Genomic DNA, 21,821 nt, shown 5'->3' with positions numbered 1-21,821 from the left:
ACTAGAGATCAGTTAAGAGCATTTCGCTTGTCAGTAATGGAGGGGTTAAAAAAAAAGGAAAGTAGACTCCTGCTTAAAGGGAGTAGGAAAAGTTACTTCTTATCTTTGAGGTCTTGTGAATAGAAGAATCGTTAAGGAGAAATCAAATCAAGTCACAGTTTCAATAAAAACCAAAACAAAAAACCTGGAATTATAGATGATGTAATACAGAATTGTGCACCTGAAATCTATGTAACTTTACTAACAATTATCACCCCAATAAACTTTAATTAAAGAAAAAAAAAGAAAGACGTTTTCTGAAAAAAAAGAAGAAAAAAAAACACTGGAATTTTTCAACTCTTCCCCGATTTCTCATTTTTCTCCCACTTTAGCTGCCACACCTTCAGAATTTCCTGGCTGTTCTCAATGCCCTCTTCCTGCCAGGTGTCGAGTATTCGCTCCACTGATGCATAGCCCATCCCATCATCCAAGCAGGAGAAGACCCGAAAGCCAATGGTACTCGTCATCGCCGATGGGGTTGTGGTACGCCGTCCACTCTCATCGAAAGACTGGAAGAAGAAAGAGATTTGAGCAGGCATTTCAACAAGATTTTGGTCAAGACCAAAAATTAGTCAATCCCGACCACAAGGAGCAGAGGCACATTTCTTTAACTTACACTGCCAGAAAAATGTCATGCAATCCCTTGGATCTCCTTTTCCCAAGTGAGTCAAGAATGCAAAGCTTATCAAGGATTGATCTGGTAGAGAGCTGATTGACATTAATGAGATGTGTCTCTACTTAGCACCAGGGTTCTTCTTCAGCTAACATTAACAGGCATTAGTAATAATCTTCCCACTCTCTAATTCATAGTTATTTCTCAAAACCCAACTTTTCTTTCCCAATGGTTTAGTCTTTCTTTTTCTTTTCTTTTTTGCTTCTCTTTCTCCTTAGTATTTTTCTTAAAACAACAGATTAAGTCATTAGAAATTATTCAAATGGTTTAACTTCTACTTCTAAAGAAACCACTTCCTATTTATTTCTTACCTGCATGGAGAGGTGCCTTTTCAATTGTCTATATGGAGTAGATGCTGATGGTGTAAGGGATTTTCCATTTTTGAACAAGCCATAGAAAAAATCTTCTACACTCATTGTACCATCAGGATCAAGATTATGGAAGACTTCCTCAAGCATCTAGAGAAGGGGAACCATGTATTTTAAATATTTCACTCAAAATAACACAAGGCCCAAAGTACACTTCTGGCCAATAGAAAGTGGCACCACTGTTGAACCCCAGGACTCCAGAAATATAACATGTCCTTTTATTCTCATTTCACTGAATTTATTTTCCTTTCCAGTAATACGTCCTTCCATCTCACACAAACGGAAAAGTCCATTTTCAACATCTTCATAATCTTTCACAGTCTAGCAATTAACTGTTTTTCTCTTTTACTCACACTCGTAGAACAGGTAATCTCTAATGTTACTACACATTCTTCTCACAAAGTAAAACATTACTTAAAAATATAAAGATACAGTTTCCCAGTGTTGTAACAGTAAAAATTAGTTGGACATTAATTGAGCCATTATACTGTGGTGACTCTACGATATTGTGTTTATATTGAATTTTTGAAATTGGTGTGTTAGCACAGCAGAATTTAGTCTGGGACAGATCGCAATGATCTAAGAGTGTGGGTCTGAAACCCATGACTTGGGATTTAGAATGTTACTTAGAACAATACTGTGTGTTTTGGGTTTTTATTTGTTTTAATGCTTTAGTACAGGAGAAACAAAAATTAGATAAAAAGGATTTTGTGTGCATGCAATAGAGGGTTCCAAAAGATGTCAAGAGAAAGGAATTTTGCCTGGCTATTTTGTACCCTCTGACAGCAACCAAGTAGTCCTCATCATATAATTGGGGAAGGGGAGACTGGACTACAGTCCCTTCTAGAGGCTTGCCTAGGAGATGGTTTGTTCCTTAGCTCAAGAGAGGAATGGAAAGGGGAATTAAAGCAGATGAATCATTGACACCACAAAACAGGGAGGGAAGGCAAAGACCTCCTTCCTCCTGGCAGTAATATTCCTCTTTATTTGGGGGGCTAAAATTGTTCTATATGGACGGGTCTCCAATGTACAAGACAGAAATCACCCAACGGTCTTGTTAAAATGCAGACTCTGATACAGTTTAATCTGGGAATGGGGCCTGAGATTCTACATTTCTGGCAAGCTCTCAGGTGATGCGCATGTTGCTAAGTAACAAGGAAATAAAATAAACAACACATCTACGCTTGTTGCATTAGAGCTTACAATTAATTGGGTCCATTCTAAGAAAGACCTCTTTATAAGACATCATCAAATTTTCAATATTCATTTTGTAAGTCTGGAGTATTGCTAGGATTCGTGTCACCTCAGAATTCTTGGTTTTATTCTTCGTGAAGTGCTGGAGGCATTTCCTTTGTCTCAAACGTTTTTTTTTCCAATTCATATTCAAAAGGAAACATCTGTCTCTATTCTTATGTTTATACCCCTTCCTCTGGAGAGGACTCTAAAACAAGAAAACCATTCTAAAGAATGGAAATCTTTGGCAGAAGCAACAGTTCCTAACAGAGAATTGTGTAATGAAACCAATGAAAAGGCATTGTGGGCAAGATTCTGACATCAAGATCCCTTAGTGTCTCAGTCTTATCAACCAAAAAAACACTCCCATCGAGGACTAGGCTTTCAGGATCATTAAACCAGAAGTCACAGTAAAATCCAGGTGTGCTGACTTTAGTTAATAAGCATGTTTTGGCTCTAATCTTAGCTCCACACTGCTTGGGCTTGTGACCCTGGCCAAATCAACGCACAGCTTCCAGACCACCTAAACACCCATCACCTCATCCACTCAAAATGGTAGAGCGAGCGGGTCTTGCCAGTTATTGCATGTGGGGTTGTAGGCAAGTGGTGAATAAAAAGGATGTGGATGCAGAAGAGGGTGGATGAGCAGGGTTAGGCTGAAAGGAATGTAAGTCAAATAAGCAACAGGGGCACCCCTGCAGCCTGTGCAGGAGCCAAACCCAGAACCTTGAGGATATTCTTACTCCCCATGATACACCAGCCAGGTCTTTGGATGGTTGATTTCCCAATAAGAAAGTTGCAAAATAATGCACTAGAGTAGGGACCATGAACCCAAATATCCAGAGAGGCCAGGAAGGCGATGTAAATACATGGGGCAGGATGGTCCTGAGACCTTAGAAAGCAGTGCCACTTAAAGCAGTGAACTGAACGCATGTGGGCACTGTCATGTCCAAAGGAGCTAGGCACTTCTCGCTGCCAGCAAAATGGAGCCAAATCTTCTGATTTTTAGAAAAATGTCCTGGTTTTCAAAAGTGCAGCAAGAAGTTCGATTTTTTAAACATTGGACAGGCCAAATAAAATAGCCTTTGGGCTATATTTGGCAACTAGGGTGACAGTTTGCCATCCCCGCCCTACAGATGTCCTTGCTTTTGGAAAGCAGAGTACTAGTTACAGCTCTAACACAGCGACTCCAGCTACCCCTTCATGGGAAGGGCAACAAGCAGCAGTGATCTCACTCTCTTTATCTATGAAAAGAGAGGGTGACTAAATCTAAAATTGCTTTCAGTTGTAAAATTCTAAGATTCCAAAATGTATCTTGATGAGATCATCTTGAACTTTCAGCTCTTCTGTGGTCCAGAGCTAATAATACAAAGTACTATAATATTTCATGATTTTTTGGGAGGGTTGGGGGACATTAAATAAAAGCTATATACCATAAGCAATCCTTTACTCATCTTTAGATCATAGGAAAATAACTAAATGTGTTACTTCTTTTTCCCAGGTTCTGGAAACTCCACCACAAAAGATGAAACTCCCCGCAAATGATTACAGTTCATTCCAAGAGTTGTTCTTAGATAAATAATCCAAGTTTGTGCAATATTTCTTGGCAAAAACAACCCAAGGTTCTACATACTGCACTGGTTTATAATTTAGGAGGATGCATTCAACTTTATGACTCCACAGCCACCATTGAAGAATAAATGAACACCAAGCCATGAAAAGTAGTCAAAAGCTATACAAAGGTCACATATACAAGGAAGAAGGGGTAAAAAAAATGTTTTTGCAAGCCAGGCTACTTGGAAGCTTTTGATGATAAAGCTCTTTCTGGTTTAGAAAAATAATACCACTTATCCCCTGAGCAAACAGAAAGCATGGTTTAAAATATCATTATAATCAAAGATTCCCAAAGCTGCAACTGTAGCCCTAACCTCTAAGTCCCTTATTTTCGGCTCTTTGAAAGACATATCTTGGAATCATTTATATTCTTACATTTCATGACTATTCATGTGCCCGGTCCTGCCTGTTCCCCACTTAATTTTTCAGAAAACGTAAAGCTCAGAATTGTACCAAGCAAGAGTCTTTGGGGGGCTCCTTCAAGACTCTTCTGCGTATCTTCGAAACCACCAACCTACCCTTTTCCATTTCCTCACGACTGGAATGTTGTGATGGCTCCTGGCTGGTCTCCTAACCAGAGGCTCTCTTTATACAACATGCCCCATAAAAGAAGCCCAGGCCATCCTCAGCAAGTCAGTTTTTCCTATATATTAGTCAGTTTTCTGAAAAACCCAGGGATGATATTGAGATCTTCTCTTAAAAACTTAAAACTCATCTGCCTGGCCTTCAAAATATTCCTCCAACTCAAATCTACTGAATTCTCTGCTTAGTCCTTCCTCTATATCTTTCCCACATTCATATTTGGAACGCCACGTCTACAAATGTATCTGACATCATGGTTGCACTGAGCTAATGTGATAATAATGGGGGGCAAAGTGCTTAGCACTAGTAAGTGCCAGCTATTGTCCATTTTTCTTTTTTACAACACATGAGCTCCTCAAAGACAGAATTTCATGGCTGACTTCCTAGGAGAAAAAGAGAATGGAGTCTCTAGAACATGCTGCAGGGGGCCAATATATGGCTGTTCCTAGCCTGTGGCCAGTTTATCTTTTATCATGATTATTATTCCTGAATAAAAATAGGATGCCAGGCTTACCTCTCCATCGACATTCTGCAAACCATACTGCTCGCAGATGGAGACCAGCTTCTTTCGGTTCAGGTGACCATCACGGGTAATCCCCAAATCTTCACAAACCTCCTGCAGTTTCTCTTCTATCCAGTCTTGGGGAGGGGAAGGCCCACTTTGGGAGGCATTCAAATCATCTGGATTCCAAAATTTTAACTGGCCTGAAGTAAAAGCACATAGTGCGTTGTCTCCAGAGGGATTGCAAAGAGAGAGAGACCTATTCTCAAAGAAAAATGTGCTTTTTGAAAGTAAATACTGTAAGACAAAGACTATAAATGTTGATTCCATTTTGATATGATTCTGAAGTTCAAATGAAATGGAACCATAGGTTCTTAGGCTGCTACTAGAGCGAACAGGCACTTATTTGTTCACTGGCAGTCATACCCGTGTAAGAAATATCTCCTCTGCGGTCATGCCAAGATTTTAGTCTTGTTTTATTCCAACTGAAAACATGCACAGGCTTAGGCTTTGGTGTGATCGGAAGAGAAGGCTGGTTGAGAGGCGTTCCAAAGAGCTTAATACGCCTCCATTAGAGCTACCAGACTTTGTTATCTCTGCTTTCTTTCTAGTCCGAGCACAAGGACTGCTTTCATTGAAAAGAAAATAATGTCACGATAAATATCGTAAAATAATCAGAAAAGTCTCAAGATTAGCCTGCTCTCTAATCTTTGCACATGTGACTATCCTGACCTGAGAACAATCCAGTGTGAAAGAATAAATGGTCGTAAGCTGCAAGTTACTAATTATCTATACGTTAAGGATAAGGTCTATTTGAAGACTTGAGGATCAAACTATGCGTTTTAAAATCAAAATTGATTTATCTTCCATTAAAAGTTCTCAATTCTAGTTCAATTTTCCACTTACCTACCAGAGATTCTGTAAAATTATTCCTTAAACATGAGATAATTACTGGCACAATTTTGTCTGCCTGGGAAGAGCATTTAGTGCTACCCCTGCTATTTATTGACGCAATTAAGCCCATTACTGCTGTGTCTTTCCAGGTTGGAGACCTAGAGAACAAGTTACAAATAGACTTAAGCACAGTTAACCCAGGGTGGGCTGTGAAGCCAGCTGAGGGTCTGTCCACTGAACCACAGTGCCATCTGTTGGCCAGAAGATCAACATGTTTTGATGCTTCTTCAATACATAGAAAATTTGTCAAGAGATAGTCACGAATTAATTTAGGGCTGTTCACAGATTAATTTCAAAGTCAATATAAGAGAGTAATTGACCCATAAGTGAAAATCTACATCTCAGTTACCATATCTTGCATGATGTTAAATGTTAGGGTTTTAAAACTAGGAGCTATCAATTGGGAATGAATTTTTTTGTTGCTGTTGTTCTTAAAGTTACTTCGTAGCCCCCAGCATGCAAGGCTATAAGAAGGCTAAGAGATGGAGCAAGGCGGGTGTGCAATGTGCCCTGTGAATGGCTGTCCCTCCCTCCAGATAGGCCCCGACCCACACTCAGTTCCTACCTTCCGCTTCATACTCCTCACTGTGTGGCGTCTTCCAGTGCTACGGAAGGCAAGAGAAAAAGATTAGTGTGCTTTAGGATTTACTCAGTTTTTCCAAGACCAGATCACTCTCTGCTCTGAAATCATCATCTGAGTGAGTCACACAGTTCAGGACCCTCTAGTGCTTTCTCATTAGTCAAGCAGCCAATCGAGAGGAGACTCCTAAGAAATACTACATAGAGCCTTCTGCAGTTATTTCACCAAGGATTTGCCTTTCACATTGGTGAGGTCACTTACTCAACAGCGAAACCTATCAGAACCAATAAAACCAAGCCAGAGCAAATATTCAGAATCCATCAACCAACAAGGGTTTGTATGCATGCATTTATGAATTCGCTCTTCAATAAATGTTTATTGGTTGCCAGGCATCACACTATATCATTGGGACACAAGTATGAACAAGACAAACATATTTCTTGCCTCGAGAAGTTTATATGCTAATGGAGGCATGCAGACAAAACAAAACAGGAAGTACAATATTATAGTGTATTAAGTGCTAAGGTGGGGAAGTTCAAGATGCTCATGAGGGTATGTAAATGGGATCCTGCAGAGATCAGAATAGACTTTCTGAAAGAAGGTCTACACTGAGATCTGAAGGATGAGCAGAAGACAGCCAAGTGAAAAGAAAGGAGCATTACTGTTCGCTGAACCGTGGAAGCAAGAAAGAGCAAAGTGAAGTCATAGAGAGGCAACCCAAAACAGGTAGGCTAGAAAGCTCAAGTTAAATAAAATATACATTACTGGTAAATTACATTAAAAGCAGTGACATTTATCTGGGCCATTGTGCCCCCTTATCATGCTATGTTACTACTGGGCCTTTTCCAAGTCACAGCATACAGTTGTGGTTTGTGTTAGTGCACAAAAGCACCCAGCCAATGACACAAGTCAGAACCAAAATCCATGTCTTGCTCCACTGGTCAAGCAGGCACATGTCTGCTTCAACCAGTGGCAAGAAGTGGGTCCGCAGTGGCCTTTGGCCCCACAAGAAGGCTTCCTAATCACTCCTGTTGAAAGGTTCGACAACCATCACAGGAAACCCTGTTGAGAAAAGGTGTATTTCCCCATTAAAAATCCAGCTGCTATCTCAAAAAGAGCCAATTTTATGAATGAAGCTGCCTTTGACAACAAATAACCAACCCATTCTCTGTGATGGCTGAACTGATTTCTTAGAATCCTGAAGTAAATGCAACAGGAAAATGAACCTCATTACTTCCTTTCTCCAGACCTTGGATTCCTCATGGCAGAAGGTGTGCCACCTAAAATTCTTAGATTAGACGTCAACTTTCAGTAGTTTCTTCAAGTTGATATGAGTTGAAGTTCTTCTCTCAGGCAACCTAAGCTCCTCTACTCTCGTCCTCTCCTTGTAACTGAAGAACCACCATCTACCAGGGTTTCACGGTTCTATATTTTACTTAGATACTGAAGATAGCACCAAGTGAGAGAGTTCACCGAGTTTTGCCACACTAAACTGAAACCACAAACTGACAATGCTGAGATGGATTCTTCTTACCATACAGACAAGACATAAAAGGCTGTAACTCAAAATGTGTAAATTCACTACATCTCAGATTACAATCGAAAGTTACTAACACACGGTAAAGTTACTAATACATGGTATCTGTGGGAACTGAATTAGTGCACAGTATGATTTTTGCTTGTTTGTGATTACAATTTTATTTGCCCATATTTCCACATAAAGGAAGGCATGGTGGGGGTGGGGAGGGAGCAGTGCAGTAAATACTCCTCCATAGATTTTCTTACATTATTGTTTCTGGGTAGAAGTGAACTGTTTTTATATAGAAAGTCTTAAATCAATAAAGCCCCGCTAATAAAAGCATCTTGCCTGTCTGTTCCTTCATCTTTATTTCCTCATCCAACAGAGCAAATAATTTAAATGCTCATACTACTTTGGCACCTCAAATGTGGAAGCTCATTATTCAACATGTAAGTTGGAAACACCCTAAAATGAAATCCATTAAGTCCACCTAAAAGAAACAAAATAGGTTACTGTGATCTAAGAACCATTTGGTCAAAATAAAACCTACCATATTACAAGCAGGGGATGATTTTTCACAGCACAAGCTGACAGGACAAAAGGCCAGAGAACACATGTCACTGGGCTCCATACCACTGAACAATAAAGGGAGCCCCTGCTGGGAGACAGTTAGAAAAATGCAAACACATACCTTCAAAAACTTGGTAACAATTCCTAAAGCAGCAAGGTATGTATCTTGCTACATAAAAGTTTATTTCTTACATTTGCTCACTTCTCAATTCATTTTACAATAATGAGCAATTAGTTCAGAGGAAGAAGAGGCCACAATATACTGTAGCCAACATCTCCCGAGTTCCTGGGACTGGCTGCGGGTGTCTGGTTCAGTCCCCAGAGCAGTACTTCTCTGCTGCCCTCTTTTCCTAATTCGCACCCCTAACTGATAAGAGAGTGAGTGTGGGGGTTACAGCACAGACATGGGAGGCAGACTGCCAGGCTCCAAATCCTGGCTTACCTACCAGGTTGGGTGTGGACAGTTTCTTAACCTCAGTTTCTCAATCTATAAAATGGGAATAAAGTAATATATATTTCACAGAGCAGGCTAAAATGCTTAGAATTATGCCTAGCACATAATAAACACTATAAAACATATTATTTTTATTGGACATGTGTTTATGTAGCACGTACTATATTTATGTTTGCATTTTTTTTCATTACCATGTTTAAACTTAAAGCATTAATTTGGGTGGCCCTAGGGAGTTATCAGTTATTCATATCAATTTATAAGAAAAATGCCAAGTCTCCAGGAAATATGCAAAGAATATAAACAGGCAATTGGCTCAAGAGGCAACACAATTAAACAAATACAGGGAAAGATTCATTTCAACAGCAATCAAAGAAGTATAAATGAAAACCAAAAAATCACTTTGTTCCCTTTAAATTAGCAAAGTATTTAAGATATGAATCCTATTACCATTAAGGTTATGATTTAAAATAGGCCTGTTTATGTGTTACTGGTAGCAATGTAAATGGATATTACCTTTTTAGTAAAGAAAATGGCTTAATGTATCAAAACCCATTAAATATTTATGGTCTTTGAACCAATAATTTCATCTGATTTCCGATGGCAATAAAATCAAAGAAAGAATAAATATATACACATAAATATGTACATTTAGCATTTTTATGAGTATTGAAAACAATTTAAGTATTCAACAACGGGGTATAAAAGTATAATGACACATCATAATGTAGTCATTAAAAGCATAATTACAAAACCATGTAGGCCTGTGGAAAAACATCTTATAAAATGTTCAATGAAAGACAATATAACAAAAATCCTGGGTGGCCGGATGGTTCAGTTGGTTAGAGCGCAAGCTCTCAACAACAAGGTTGCTGGTTCAATTCCCGCGTGGGATGGTGGGCTGTGCCCCCTGCAACTAAAGGTTGAAAACAGCGATTGCGCCCTCCACAACTAGACTGAAAGACAATGACTTGGAGCTGATGGGCCCTGGAGAAACACACTGTTCCCCAATAAAAAAAAAAAAAAAAATCCTATCTACACCATGATTACCGCTAACAGAAATATGTATACAATTAGAAAAAGACTGGAAGGAAATAGAGATAATAAAATAGAGTTGGTTGAGGGAATACGGGAAACAATTTTATTTCCTTTACTGCTATAAATGTTGTTTATGCAATATAAATAGGTCCAACTTCACTATTTCTTTTGCCCACCTGCCCTCAAATTCTCACTACATGAATTTCCTGTGACCTGGGAGTGTGGAGAAAGGGAAACGTCTCTCCCCTCCTTACAGGTACATACCCCTGCACCGTCTGCAGTGTCCTCCAGCACTGTGACCTGGTACGGAGAGGCAAGGCTTGGAGGGAAGCCCAGTGCTGTTCAGGAGGGCGAGAGCTGCTGATGGCAATGCCTCCTCAGCTTAGCGGAATGTGGAAAGAAAGATCAGGGACACTCATCAGAGACCTACACTGGGGACTGTGACCACGACCATCCAAAAGAGGCATTCTTGAGACAACCTAACCCACTCGCCTCAGGCTTCTAAATCCCAGGCAGCACCAGCAGCTTAGATGATTTCACACAAACAGGGGGAAGGGTGGTGGCAGTAGAGATAACTTGTTTTAAAATCTCTAGGGATACCAATTTCCCACGCATTTCTCCCATACCCCTGTATAAGAAACACAGATCCACCTAGGACCCACCAGGCTAGGAGGAGAAGCAAGCTTATGCGAATTGCTACATTTTCATTCTAAGACCACCTCAATTGTAGATGAAGTTTGCCATTCAGATAAAGAGGGAGGTAAGCACATGGTGGCTGAATATTTGTTATTAAATTGCAGTTGGAGGGTGGGGGAGGATTTAATTCATTCACAGCTCATTTATTTTCATTCTCACTGCCTGGAGCCAGTAGTTCCAATTAAAAAGCAGGGGGAGAGGAAAGGGAAGGCAGGTTAGAAGGTTGGGGGATTAGATCATTCAGCTACTGGAACACCACCAATAAAAGGAGGCATCATTCTGGAACAAGGTCATTTAATTGCTGATGGTTTACCCAGCACAGTGAAAGCCTGGCAGGTGGCCTCTAGCCACAGATCAGCCATGAGCACTGGAAGGGAGATAATCACAAAAATCTCTGGGAAAGTAGTGGAGAAAGGGAGGGACAATTGCTAGGATGTGTGCTCAATACTAATTCACAAAAAAGGATTTTTAATTTCGTCCCTTGAAATCTTACGTAGCCTCTCACTGGAGAAAGAATGGATATTAGTAAATTTTAAAAAATCATTCTGAGGGACGTCAGCTACTCCTCCCGACTCTGAAGGCAAAATGGTGGCATGCATGAGCACACGGGTTTGGCGGAGCTGTGTGGGTGAGGTCTGGCTCTGCCACTTTGTGGAGCCCCTCAGTCCCTTACTTCATCTGTAAAGTGGAGATATCTACCTAATGGAGCCATGAAAGCATATGCCTGGCACTTAGGAACTATTAGCTATTGTTAGTATTTCAGCCCGAACAATGGTGTGGTTAAGGGTTTGGACTCCAGAGCCAGACTGCCAAGTTCAATTTCAGCTCCACCACTTACTAGATGTGCAACCTTGGCCAAATTATTTAACTCCCAATGTGCCTCAGTTCCCTCATGGGTTAAGTGAACAGCAATGCCTACCCAAGAGGGTGTGCTAATATTTGGAAAGCATTTAAAATAGTAACTGCTACAAATTAAGTGCTAAGTATCCGTTAAGTAAGTATAATACATATTTTAATATAATTACTATTCCTTCTACCTAGGTGTCCAAAACTAGGACAAGGGCAGACACAGGAAACAAACAGCAGACCAGTGTCAGCTTTAAGAACAAATCCAGAAGAGAGTTGCAGAAAGGACGGCTTGGAGCATGGTAGTTGTGATGAAGCAATAAACTTTTGATTCAACTGAGGGGCAGATCCTCCCCAGGGGCCCTCCCCATGGTGGACAGTGTCCCCTGGGTGGCGACAGCTGGCAGGAGTGGCCTGCGCTCCCACAGTACTATGCCAAGTGTGCTGACCAACAGCCCCATTGAGAGCAGGCAGAGGGGAGAGGGTCGGAGGTTGACTGGCCCCAAAATGGCTGCTACAGAAGGCAGCCCTCACCCCCTCAGGCAGACAAAGGAAGCCCCACACCCACCCTGTGGGCTGTGCATCTCAATGTTATGCTGGCCATTGTGGCTAGCTCTCTGGTTGTCCTAGAGCTGGACAAGGGTGCCCCACACACGTGGGCCGCACAGGCAGCACTGCTTTCAGGAATGCTTTCTTTGCAGGGACACCTGCTTTGCTGGACTGCAGAGCAGATGGCTTGAGCCTCTTGGCTTCTGGGCTTCCAGCCCCGAGGCCAGGCCAGCATCTGCAGCCTGTGGGCCTGGCCCGGCCCCTGCCCATAATAGCCCAGTCACAGCCCCCACCAGCCATCTGCTCCAGTGCAGACCTTGTGCCCTGCAGAATGTACGGCTAATTAAAACGATTATGGGGGCACACACGGGGCTATTCTTTCCCAGCAGAGGTTGCTGAGTTGATCTCAGCAACCGTAAGCAGATTTTTTTTCTTTTTTTCTAAAGGGGAAAGCCTTGCAAGCCCAAAGAGAAGAGGAAGGAAATTTACTAGAATAACAAAGCTTCCCAAACAAACTGAGCTCTAGTGTCCATTTTACAAGAGCAGCACCCTTAGCTAAGCAAAGGAAGTCCCTGGAAAAAAAAACACACAAAAAACCAAGTCAGTTTAAGAGAATGCTTATGATTGAAACTGTAGGACTTTAAAAATACAGCATCTATGGCTTATTTAACAGTCTTCAATATTTATAATACCCGCACTCCTGGCCAGATACTGGAAATTAAGTGTGCCCAGGAGGGCTGGCGACTGTTTCCACAGGGACATGCTTCCTGGGAGATTGGTTCATTTCCCGCTATCCCGCCTTTGAAGGCAAAGTGGGCCACGGAGGGCCTGCCTGCCCAGCTCCCCGGCTATTCTGAACCCAGTGACAAGCTGCTCAGTGACAGGGCTGTCTCAAGTAGAATGCAAATCAGTCCCTTTATCTTTAAAAGCAATTACAAGTTACAATAAAGTGTTGGGGGTAACAGGAATTAATGTATAATTTTTTTAATACACACACTTTTAGATGAGTGTGCTACATTGCCAAAAAGTCTTCAGTATATTGCCAGTCTGAAGAAATGCTGAATTTAAAAGAGTCTGAGCTTTAAGCCTCTCCTACCAAGGTTGGGGACTGGTTTTGGTTCACTGGATTTTAAAGTCCTTAAAGAAAAGGGATATATATAGATATACACACACACACACACACACACACACACATATATCTGCTCATGCTATCTTGCTCATGAAGCTACTCCTGAAAAATAGTGAATACTGCTTTTCCATTTGGAAAACACTTACTGGTATATTTGGAAAGTGTTACTGTTATCATTAAAATTAACTTGTCCATTTTTGATTTGTGGGCTTTATTTTCTAGTGAGAAAATAAATATTAGAAATTGTTGACCTGAAAGAAGGTCGGGGTGGGGGCGGACTCCAGGGGAATTCCCTCTGGGATCAAATCAGGAAGACTTACCAGAACAGCAAAGCCTGAAAGCCTTCAAGACTGAAAGCTGCAGTCTGTGTTAGAATGAGAGATCTCTCACTGGCTTTGAAGGGGCTTCTCTATATCACTTTCAAGGGATCTACAATTGCATCTTAAATGAGTGTTTCATCTCTGGGAACAGCCAGATAATCTAATAAGACTTAAAAAACATAAAGGGAAACACTGGAATTCCATTAATAAAAAATGTATCCTGATGATGTCATATTGTTTGATGGAAATAAACGGCAACAGTAATGAAACTGCTTACCTACTTTGTCAAAGACTAGAACAAAATATGTCATGGGAGTGACGGGAAAATAGGTACATTTCAACTGCAAAAGCTCTTAGCAGAACTTCTCAGTTAGTACGAAGTTTGCTCCAGAATTCAATATTTACTCTATACAATGTAAATGAATTCATGAAGTTAAACTGCAAAGTTCTCAAATATGATTTTATGTAGGGTAGTAAAATCAGCAATCCTTTAAAAGTTTTTAAACCACCACCATCTCCCATCCTCCCACTCCCGTAGTCCAACCGCAAAGACTTGATTTGCTCCTCTATTCTTGGGCGAATGAAGCAATTGGCTTTAACTTTTCTCTCAGGTCCTCAGTTAAACTGCACGGTTTTGGCTTACCCTATTATTGTCTGCAGTTGAAGAAAGAATTGTTTAAAGCCTCTTGCTCTTGATAAGAATCTTACGAGACTCGATTTATTCCCTGTGGAGGAAAACAGTTAACAAGGTGTCCCCTGTTTTCAATGAGGGCAGAAAGCAAAGTGGCCCTGCCCCAATTGTATTAATTGAACAACCATTCCTACCACGTCTGGGTAATGCAGAGTAGAATTGAGAATTAGTTCTGTTTTTTTCACCCCGTTCCACCTAGCCTTAGAAGAACCGTGAGCAAAAAATTCAAGGTCTGTTCAGTAGCCATTGTATATATGCATACAAAAAGGGGGAAATGTAATCTTTGGAATCTAAAAGCTCACTTCTGTTTCTTCATGAACTAAAGCAAAAACAATGACAACCAAAACTTTCTCATTAGTCACACCTTTCGTTGGAATCAAGAATGTGCCCTTTGTTAGTCTGGATTACTTCAGAATAGAATGTCCAATTGAATTGCCTTGAGTGAAAATGATCCCGTGAAAAAAAGAAAAAATCACTACTTTCCTTTCAATATCCTCCAGAATGAGAGGTCAGACTCCCAAGGGGTCCATTTGCAGATAAACATACTAAATTGGAAGGTGCATGTACATTTCAGCCTGACAGTGGGACCTTCCTGTCACTTGTGAATTAGCATATTAGCACAGTTTCCAAATGAAGTTCTGTAATTCACAATTCAGTGCTGAAAATTTACCAAGATTACAGTGGTCCCATGGAATGGCTTGGGCTTGTGAACTAAACTTGGTAGGCGAGGCATGCTTAAAAGCTAGGTTAGATCTTTTCTGTTTCAGTAGATAAGAATAAAATTGCCTGGAGAAAGCTGGGAGGGAGGGCGTAGGATGGAGATAATTAAAATGTTTACAATTTACGTTAGGGCTTTAACATATATGAACTGAAACAAAAGTAGAACAAGATTAAAAAAACCACCTCATCACAAGGTTTATTCTCATATAATCTATTCAGGGAATGAAGCCCAGGGTGGTGGAGCATTTGTTACACCATAGTAACAATGGGGGGGGGTCTCACCCAAAGCACCAGGTCACCTTGGTATACTGTGAACAGTCAATCATGAGAGGAGTTCCAAGGCACTGTAACTGATGAAGCCTGAAGTTTCACATGGGACTTACATTAAAAATAAATTTAGTTGCTTGAAAGCAATCTCTATAATAGCATCACTCTCACTTGCCTGCATTTCTGTGTTTTCCTGGGTGGGAGGGAAAGGGTAGCGTTACAAGTAGACTGTAAAGAAGTATAACTACTAAGAATTACCTATAATTTTTGTTATACGCATGGAGAAGGCCTAAAGAAAGATGCAGAAAAACATTTTGAACTACTAACCGCGGAGCCTCGGAATGAATCCGTAGCAACTCCCCTATTATGAAATAACCCTAGAGAAAAGGAGGGGGTAGGAGTGATTGTTTTATCCCTTCAGATGACTGCTCACATATCCTTACAGGATGAGTCCCTAGAAGGAAGCAAGCCGCCCCGAGGACAGCTTTTATAGGCGCTGTGACACCGTTCCATTCCATTGCACATCCCTCCACAAGTCCTCAGGTGAAAAAGACATACTTATTTGATTCACACTAGAGCTAAAATGAGTCTCCTGTTGGGTAGCAGGATTTCCCCTCCATTTAATTTCCCATAACAGGTACAGGTCCTTTTTGTCTTCATCAAAATTCTCTAATGTCCACTTTAGGAAAAATCAGGCATGACTGAGAGCAGGAGAAACTGCAATCCAAAGGCAAGCCAGGATTTCACCTTCCCCTGAGCCAGGATCCAGGAATCAGAGGAAACTCACAATCAAAACCAAGAAGGGGTCGGCCCGGTGGCTCAGGCAGTTAGAGCTCCTATGCGCCCAACTCCGAAGGCTGCTGCTTCGATTCCCACATGGGCCAGTGGGCTCTCAACCACAAGGTTGCCAGTTCAACTCCTCAAGTCCCGCAAGGGATGGTGGGCTCTGCCCCCTGCAACTAAAGATTGAACAGGCACCTTGAGCTGAGCTGTCTCCCGAATGGCTCAGTTGGTTGGAGCGCATCCTCTCAACCACAAGGTTGCCGGTTCGACTCCCCCAAGGGATGGTGGGCTGTGTCCCCTGCAACCAGAAAACGGCAACTGGACCTGGAGCTGAGCTGCGCCCTCCACAACTAAGACTGAAAGGACAACAGCTTGACTTGGAAAAAAGGCCTGGAAGTACACACTGTTCCCCAATCAAGTCCTGTTCCCCTTCCCCAATAAAATCTTTTAAAAAAAAAGCCAAGAAGGCCTGTCTCCAGCTCTCCATCTGACTGCTGCTCCTTATGAAATATTCACACCGGGAGAGGCCCAGCCCTGCTTCCTCCTTCAATACTGCCCAGTGGCAATGAGATGAATTATGAGCCACTGGTAACAAACACACCCAAGAAATAAATTCTTAACACCTAAAGGCAGCAGACAAAAGGGCCTTAGGCAACCAAAAAGGAGGAAAAAGTAGCCAACTGTACAATAAAGAACTCCTGACAGATTCTGAACTCTTTAAAGGTTAATAATAAATAAACCCCACGGGTCACTGAGAATTTTTTCCTCCCCACAGTCCCCATTTGGGGGATACCCTAGAATAGGGGAAATTACCCAGCACTCTGAGGAGCCCTAAACAGCTTCCATAGAAGGGATGAGAGTATTTCTAGCATAAGCCCATGCTGCCTGGAGCATGAACTTCTTCTGTTGGCCAACTGAAGGAGGTTGGCCCCAACTTCCGGAGGTTACTATGGAAACTGGTCAGGAAACAGGACTGCTATCTTGACACAACAGCATGCAGTAAGACTGACATATTGATGAAACTATGCCACCAGACTGTACGTATCCATGAGTATGACCTACGATCACAGTTACAGCACAAAGCTCGGATTGGCCCTTCTTACTGCCAACGGGAACATCAAAAACATCACATGTGAAGCTATTAATTTTTTAAATTGGTGAACCGATTTGAAAATGGACAGGTCAATTCAGTTCATGAAACACTTAACTTTTAAGCAAGGAGCAGCTGGATAAGGTTTGGTGTGAGTCACACATTCAGCAATTTAAAAAAACAGAGTAAATGGTGGTACTCGGTACTCCTGTAGGCTGTTTGGGGTGGGATATAACGGACTATTATCATTGAATCAGAAAAATCCTTGTGGGGAACAGACAAAGAGAGAAATGACCCTCTCCACACCTCTATTAGCTGTTCTACTGATGGTGGGTAGCAGAACACAAAAGCGTCTATATTTAGTGCCAAAAGGTCACACCTGAAAGGTTTTAGAGGTGTTAGGGGAACTCAAATACATCAGGGGTGAAATGATTCTCCCAACATACCCTTTTAGTAAGACACAAACAGCAAGATTTTGCCCAGACTCAGGCTTCAACTCTTATTTTCATTTATACATGAAAACAAAGTCTTACTTTTTTAACTGTAAATCTTCACTGGAAGTCAGTAGATAAGATAAAACAAGGATATAAGAAATATACTGCCAGCAACAAAACCAGCTCTGCCCAAGAACTTTCCGGATATCCCCAGGTGGTAACTAGAAACTATCTCATCCAAAATTAAGTCATCATTTAATTTCTTAGCACCAAATAATGCCTCGGGTACTAAAAATAGTTGGAGAAGGCAGATACCAGACTTAAAAGTTGTGCCTCAAATAACAAAAGTTTACTTCCGAAAGTATTGAGACATGTTTTAACTTTTCTTTTTTTCCACAGAGAAATGTCTCAGATACATTCCACACTATTCAGGGTTATAAAATAGACTTTATGTAGTAAAATTATACCTTTCCTTAGAGCAAGATAAATATTATGAACACTGTAATAACCAAAGTATGCAAATAGTTGACTCCTTGAAATTGTATATGTAACACTTTTATGCATGGGAGGGTATGTGTTTTACTGAGGCAAGGGCCTTATCTAAACTCTCAAAGGGATCCAAGAAAGGGTCTGAAACTGGCTGAACTAAGATGCGAAGCAGCCTTTGCCTCAGACCGACTAGCCCCAGTGCTATGGCATTCTAGGCAGTGTTTTCCTTCTTGCTTCTTGCTTCTCTCTTTTCAGCTCACTTCTTAGCCACACCACTCTTACAGTTTTCGTGGTTTCTCTCTCTTCTCTAGCTGCTTTTCTTCCTCTCTTCAGGCTCACATTTCTGCCACCGCTCCTTCACTTCTGGTGTGAAGACAGGTATAGTTTGTTTTTTAAAAAATGGTTGCAAAGTTCTTCTGATCAGCAGATCAGTCATGTGTCTTCTAAATTGTAGTACTTATGGCCAGTTTCATTTATGTTCTGATCTTGGGCTCTTTCCAGTTACCTTTGAGTTTGGGGGGTTTTATGGAAAGTGGAGGGTGCTAGACGTCTGATTGCTGGGGACATTATTGCAGCAAGCTTCCTGTAGATTTCAGTAAGCTGAACATGGATGTCAGAGAGCAATGAACACACATACATGCGTGCACAGGCCACCTCCAATCAACCTACCATCTACGGACTACTTTAAGAAAGTTGAGGCCCTCTGTCTCTTTCCCAGTTTATATAAGTATCTGAAGTATACTAGTCTGAACTGGGATGTGTAAGAAATATTTACAGCTTGCTCAGCATGGCATTTTCAATCATGTTCTATAAATGGCATGCTGGTAAATGAGTTGTAAAGAAAGAGTAAAGAAAATGTTACTGCTTCTCCTTTATTGTACATATGACAACGTGTAAAATGAAAAGAAGGGAGATGAGAGAGGTGACTCTCTGCTAGAAAGCCCGATGTGCCTGGGTGCCACAGAACCAGTAAGAAGAATCGTGGTAATTGCTGAGTGCTACAACAAGAACTAAGGTTTAAAGCTGCTTTACCTCACTGCAGCTGTTAGGATGCCAAATCTCAAAATACCTAAATACACTACTTTCATTTTCTACCTGTCATGGATGCTGTTTTATAGTTTGAAGGTCGGGTTGGTTAGCTTTTTACACAACTAAAAATGACAGGGCCATCGAGGAGAGATCTATTTCTAAGAAGAGCTAGAAGTGGCAGACCCCAGATAATCTGAAAATAACTGAATCCAAAAACATATAAGCATAAATCATGCACAGAAATGTCAGCTCTCCCAAAGTTGACACAAAGATCAAAACATTCAAACAATAAAAAAAATTAGCTATATGTATCCAAAAAGCAAGTAATAAGATCAGCAAGTAGTGGGCAACTGAGAAAAGCCATAAACCCCCCTCAGTTCTCCTTTCTGCACCGCAGAGATGCGGTTATCCTGCGGTCCAGATAGATGTGCCTTTCTGATTTCTTACCTCGCTGCAGTCACCGGTCGGGATGTGGGAGGGCCGAGCTTCTTCCTCTAGTGGCTCAATCACTGTCACCTCTGCAAACTCCTCCACGGATTCTTGAAACTCAGGTAAGGACCTTCGTCCGTAACGCTTCCCACCTCTAACATATTTGGGCTGAGCTTCTAGTGAACAGTCTGGGCAAGGAGAAAAGAGTTGAGGCCACATTACATGACAGTCTCGGCCCTTAGCTGACATGCACAGCCGTCAGACGCAGCCTCTTATACCAGTCCCAAAATAAACCACCACCGTTTGCCAGTTGGGGTGGACGTGGGCGTATGTGAGCCACCAGGTCAGATGCAGAGCACAGCTTCTTTCTAATTCGGAATGATTTACAGCACCCCGAGTATATATCTCTGTACGTGATGGGACAGATACAATGCCGGCAGGGAGGGATCGGACTTAAAAATATAGACACAGCGAGGGGTCATATTTATTCTTCTGTTTATTAAGCTGGTGTTTTGCAGAGAAAGGTAAAGGGAGAGGGACGATCATACTAATGGAGAGACACGTTGGAGGAAGTCTTGGAACATCATGATAAAACAAACACCGCATCAGCACTGTAAATGCAGTACTCACACCGATTAGTCTACAACACCCCCCTCACGTACCTCAGTGACTCCTTTGTTAACCACCCCACTTTCTGATCTATCAGACAATCAGGATGGCAGAACAAAGAAACTGACACAGTGGACCCTAATCAATTAATGACAACTCATCGCTTATATGCAATCTGGCATCAGAGCTCATTATAAAATTAAAAGCTGTGGAATAAAATAGCAAATGTGAAGCTGCATTAATAGATATGGTGTATTATGTTTTCTTCTTCTTCATGAGCTTCAGTGTTGCGCAAAATAAAAAAGAATTGTGCATAAGGAGAGAGTCATCTCTTGACCTTAAAGAAGGACTTCAGCATTCTGACATAACATGTTGCAGGTTCAACAGTCACCACCACCACCATCAGCACCAAGGTTTCCACCACCACTACCATCACCACCACCACTACACACTACCCTTTCCTACAATGGATAGCTTTAAAGCAATAAAATAAATACTTCACTCTATGCGAATGTCATCTGAGATACGTTTTTTAGTAACTTGCACAGAATAAGGAGAATAAGTATCATCTTAGATACAGATTTTTTTTTAGTATCTTGCACAGAATTAGGAGAATAAAATATTGCATTAAGATACAAAAGACTGGCAATGCTTTGATTCTTATCACCCACACAGATATAGTATCTCTCTGGAGAACATAATATGTGTTCTGTTTGAACATGACAGTCCTAACAAGACATGTCTGAACTCAGTCATGTCGATTTTTAGATGAGGTATATACACATACCAGCAAAATGAGGGTGTACAACTAAAAGAACAAAACTTTCCTTTGTCATCAATGAAACCATGTTAGGGGTTAGCCATTACTTTATAGTTTCCCTGGGAGGAGGGGTGACCCTATTTGACTAACTCTGCCACCCTCCCCCACACTGCCCTTCCTCTGGTATAAGCTCAGATTTCACAGATGTGGTCAGAAGCATCCTGAAAATGCTCAGCAAAGTTCAGAGTGAAGTATTTATGCTTGCTCTCTAATGTCTAGCGATATTTATATCCAGTTTTTTTAAAGGCCCAGCCAAGTCATTGTATTAGGTCGAGTGATTCTCTTACAGGAAGGATTTAAGTATACAAAATTTATATTGAAAATCACATGCACATTGGAAAGTACCTTTCATCAGAAGAGAGTGTGTCAGCTTGTGAGTATTCAGGAGCGGCCCAGACACCCGAGCTACTTGTTGGCAGCTGACACTCACAGATGCTAGTCAGACAAGAGGCAATGCAGAACCATCCTTAATTTATGACATATTCTTAAATTTTACTGGCAGACAACGAGATACACCATTAGTGATGATGGGGGTTTGGAAAAGATTAAAAGGAAAACCTGTAACATCAGAAAATGGAACATGGGATTTTCCCAGTGTGAGAACTCAGCCTTGGTTTGGAGATGGAAGATGCAGAGGAGCGCTTAATGCATGCTGCACTTTTTCAAGGAAAAAAAAAAAAAAGTAGCGGAACAAAGTAACCATCTTAAAAAACCCACTGTGATTTAATCCTAAACCCACCTGTGGATGAAATGGTTCTCTAGCTATTTACCGCTAAATACCCCACGCTGTGTAGGAA

General features: G+C 41.3%; 1 protein-coding gene across 5 annotated transcripts in view; it reads right to left on the bottom strand.

Annotated features, from left to right (window-relative positions):
- Positions 1 to 21,821, bottom strand: part of NIN (ninein) — an 86,383-nt gene that overhangs the window by 44,296 nt on the left and 20,266 nt on the right. For all 5 annotated transcript variants that reach the window (XM_019725670.2, XM_019725673.2, XM_019725676.2 and 2 more), the window contains exons 3-7: positions 19,614 to 19,783; positions 6,531 to 6,570; positions 5,024 to 5,214; positions 1,024 to 1,170; positions 381 to 548 (exon numbers count right to left, since the gene is read on the bottom strand). In XM_019725670.2, the coding sequence (XP_019581229.2) occupies positions 381 to 548; positions 1,024 to 1,170; positions 5,024 to 5,214; positions 6,531 to 6,570; positions 19,614 to 19,783 (716 nt within the window). The remainder of the gene's footprint in view (positions 1 to 380; positions 549 to 1,023; positions 1,171 to 5,023; positions 5,215 to 6,530; positions 6,571 to 19,613; positions 19,784 to 21,821) is intronic.

Source organism: Rhinolophus sinicus, linkage group LG03 (genome assembly GCF_036562045.2).
Source record: "Rhinolophus sinicus isolate RSC01 linkage group LG03, ASM3656204v1, whole genome shotgun sequence".
Taxonomy (NCBI): domain Eukaryota; kingdom Metazoa; phylum Chordata; class Mammalia; order Chiroptera; family Rhinolophidae; genus Rhinolophus; species Rhinolophus sinicus.
Note: the sequence above shows the minus strand (reverse complement) of the source record. Positions and strands in the feature narration are given on the sequence as shown.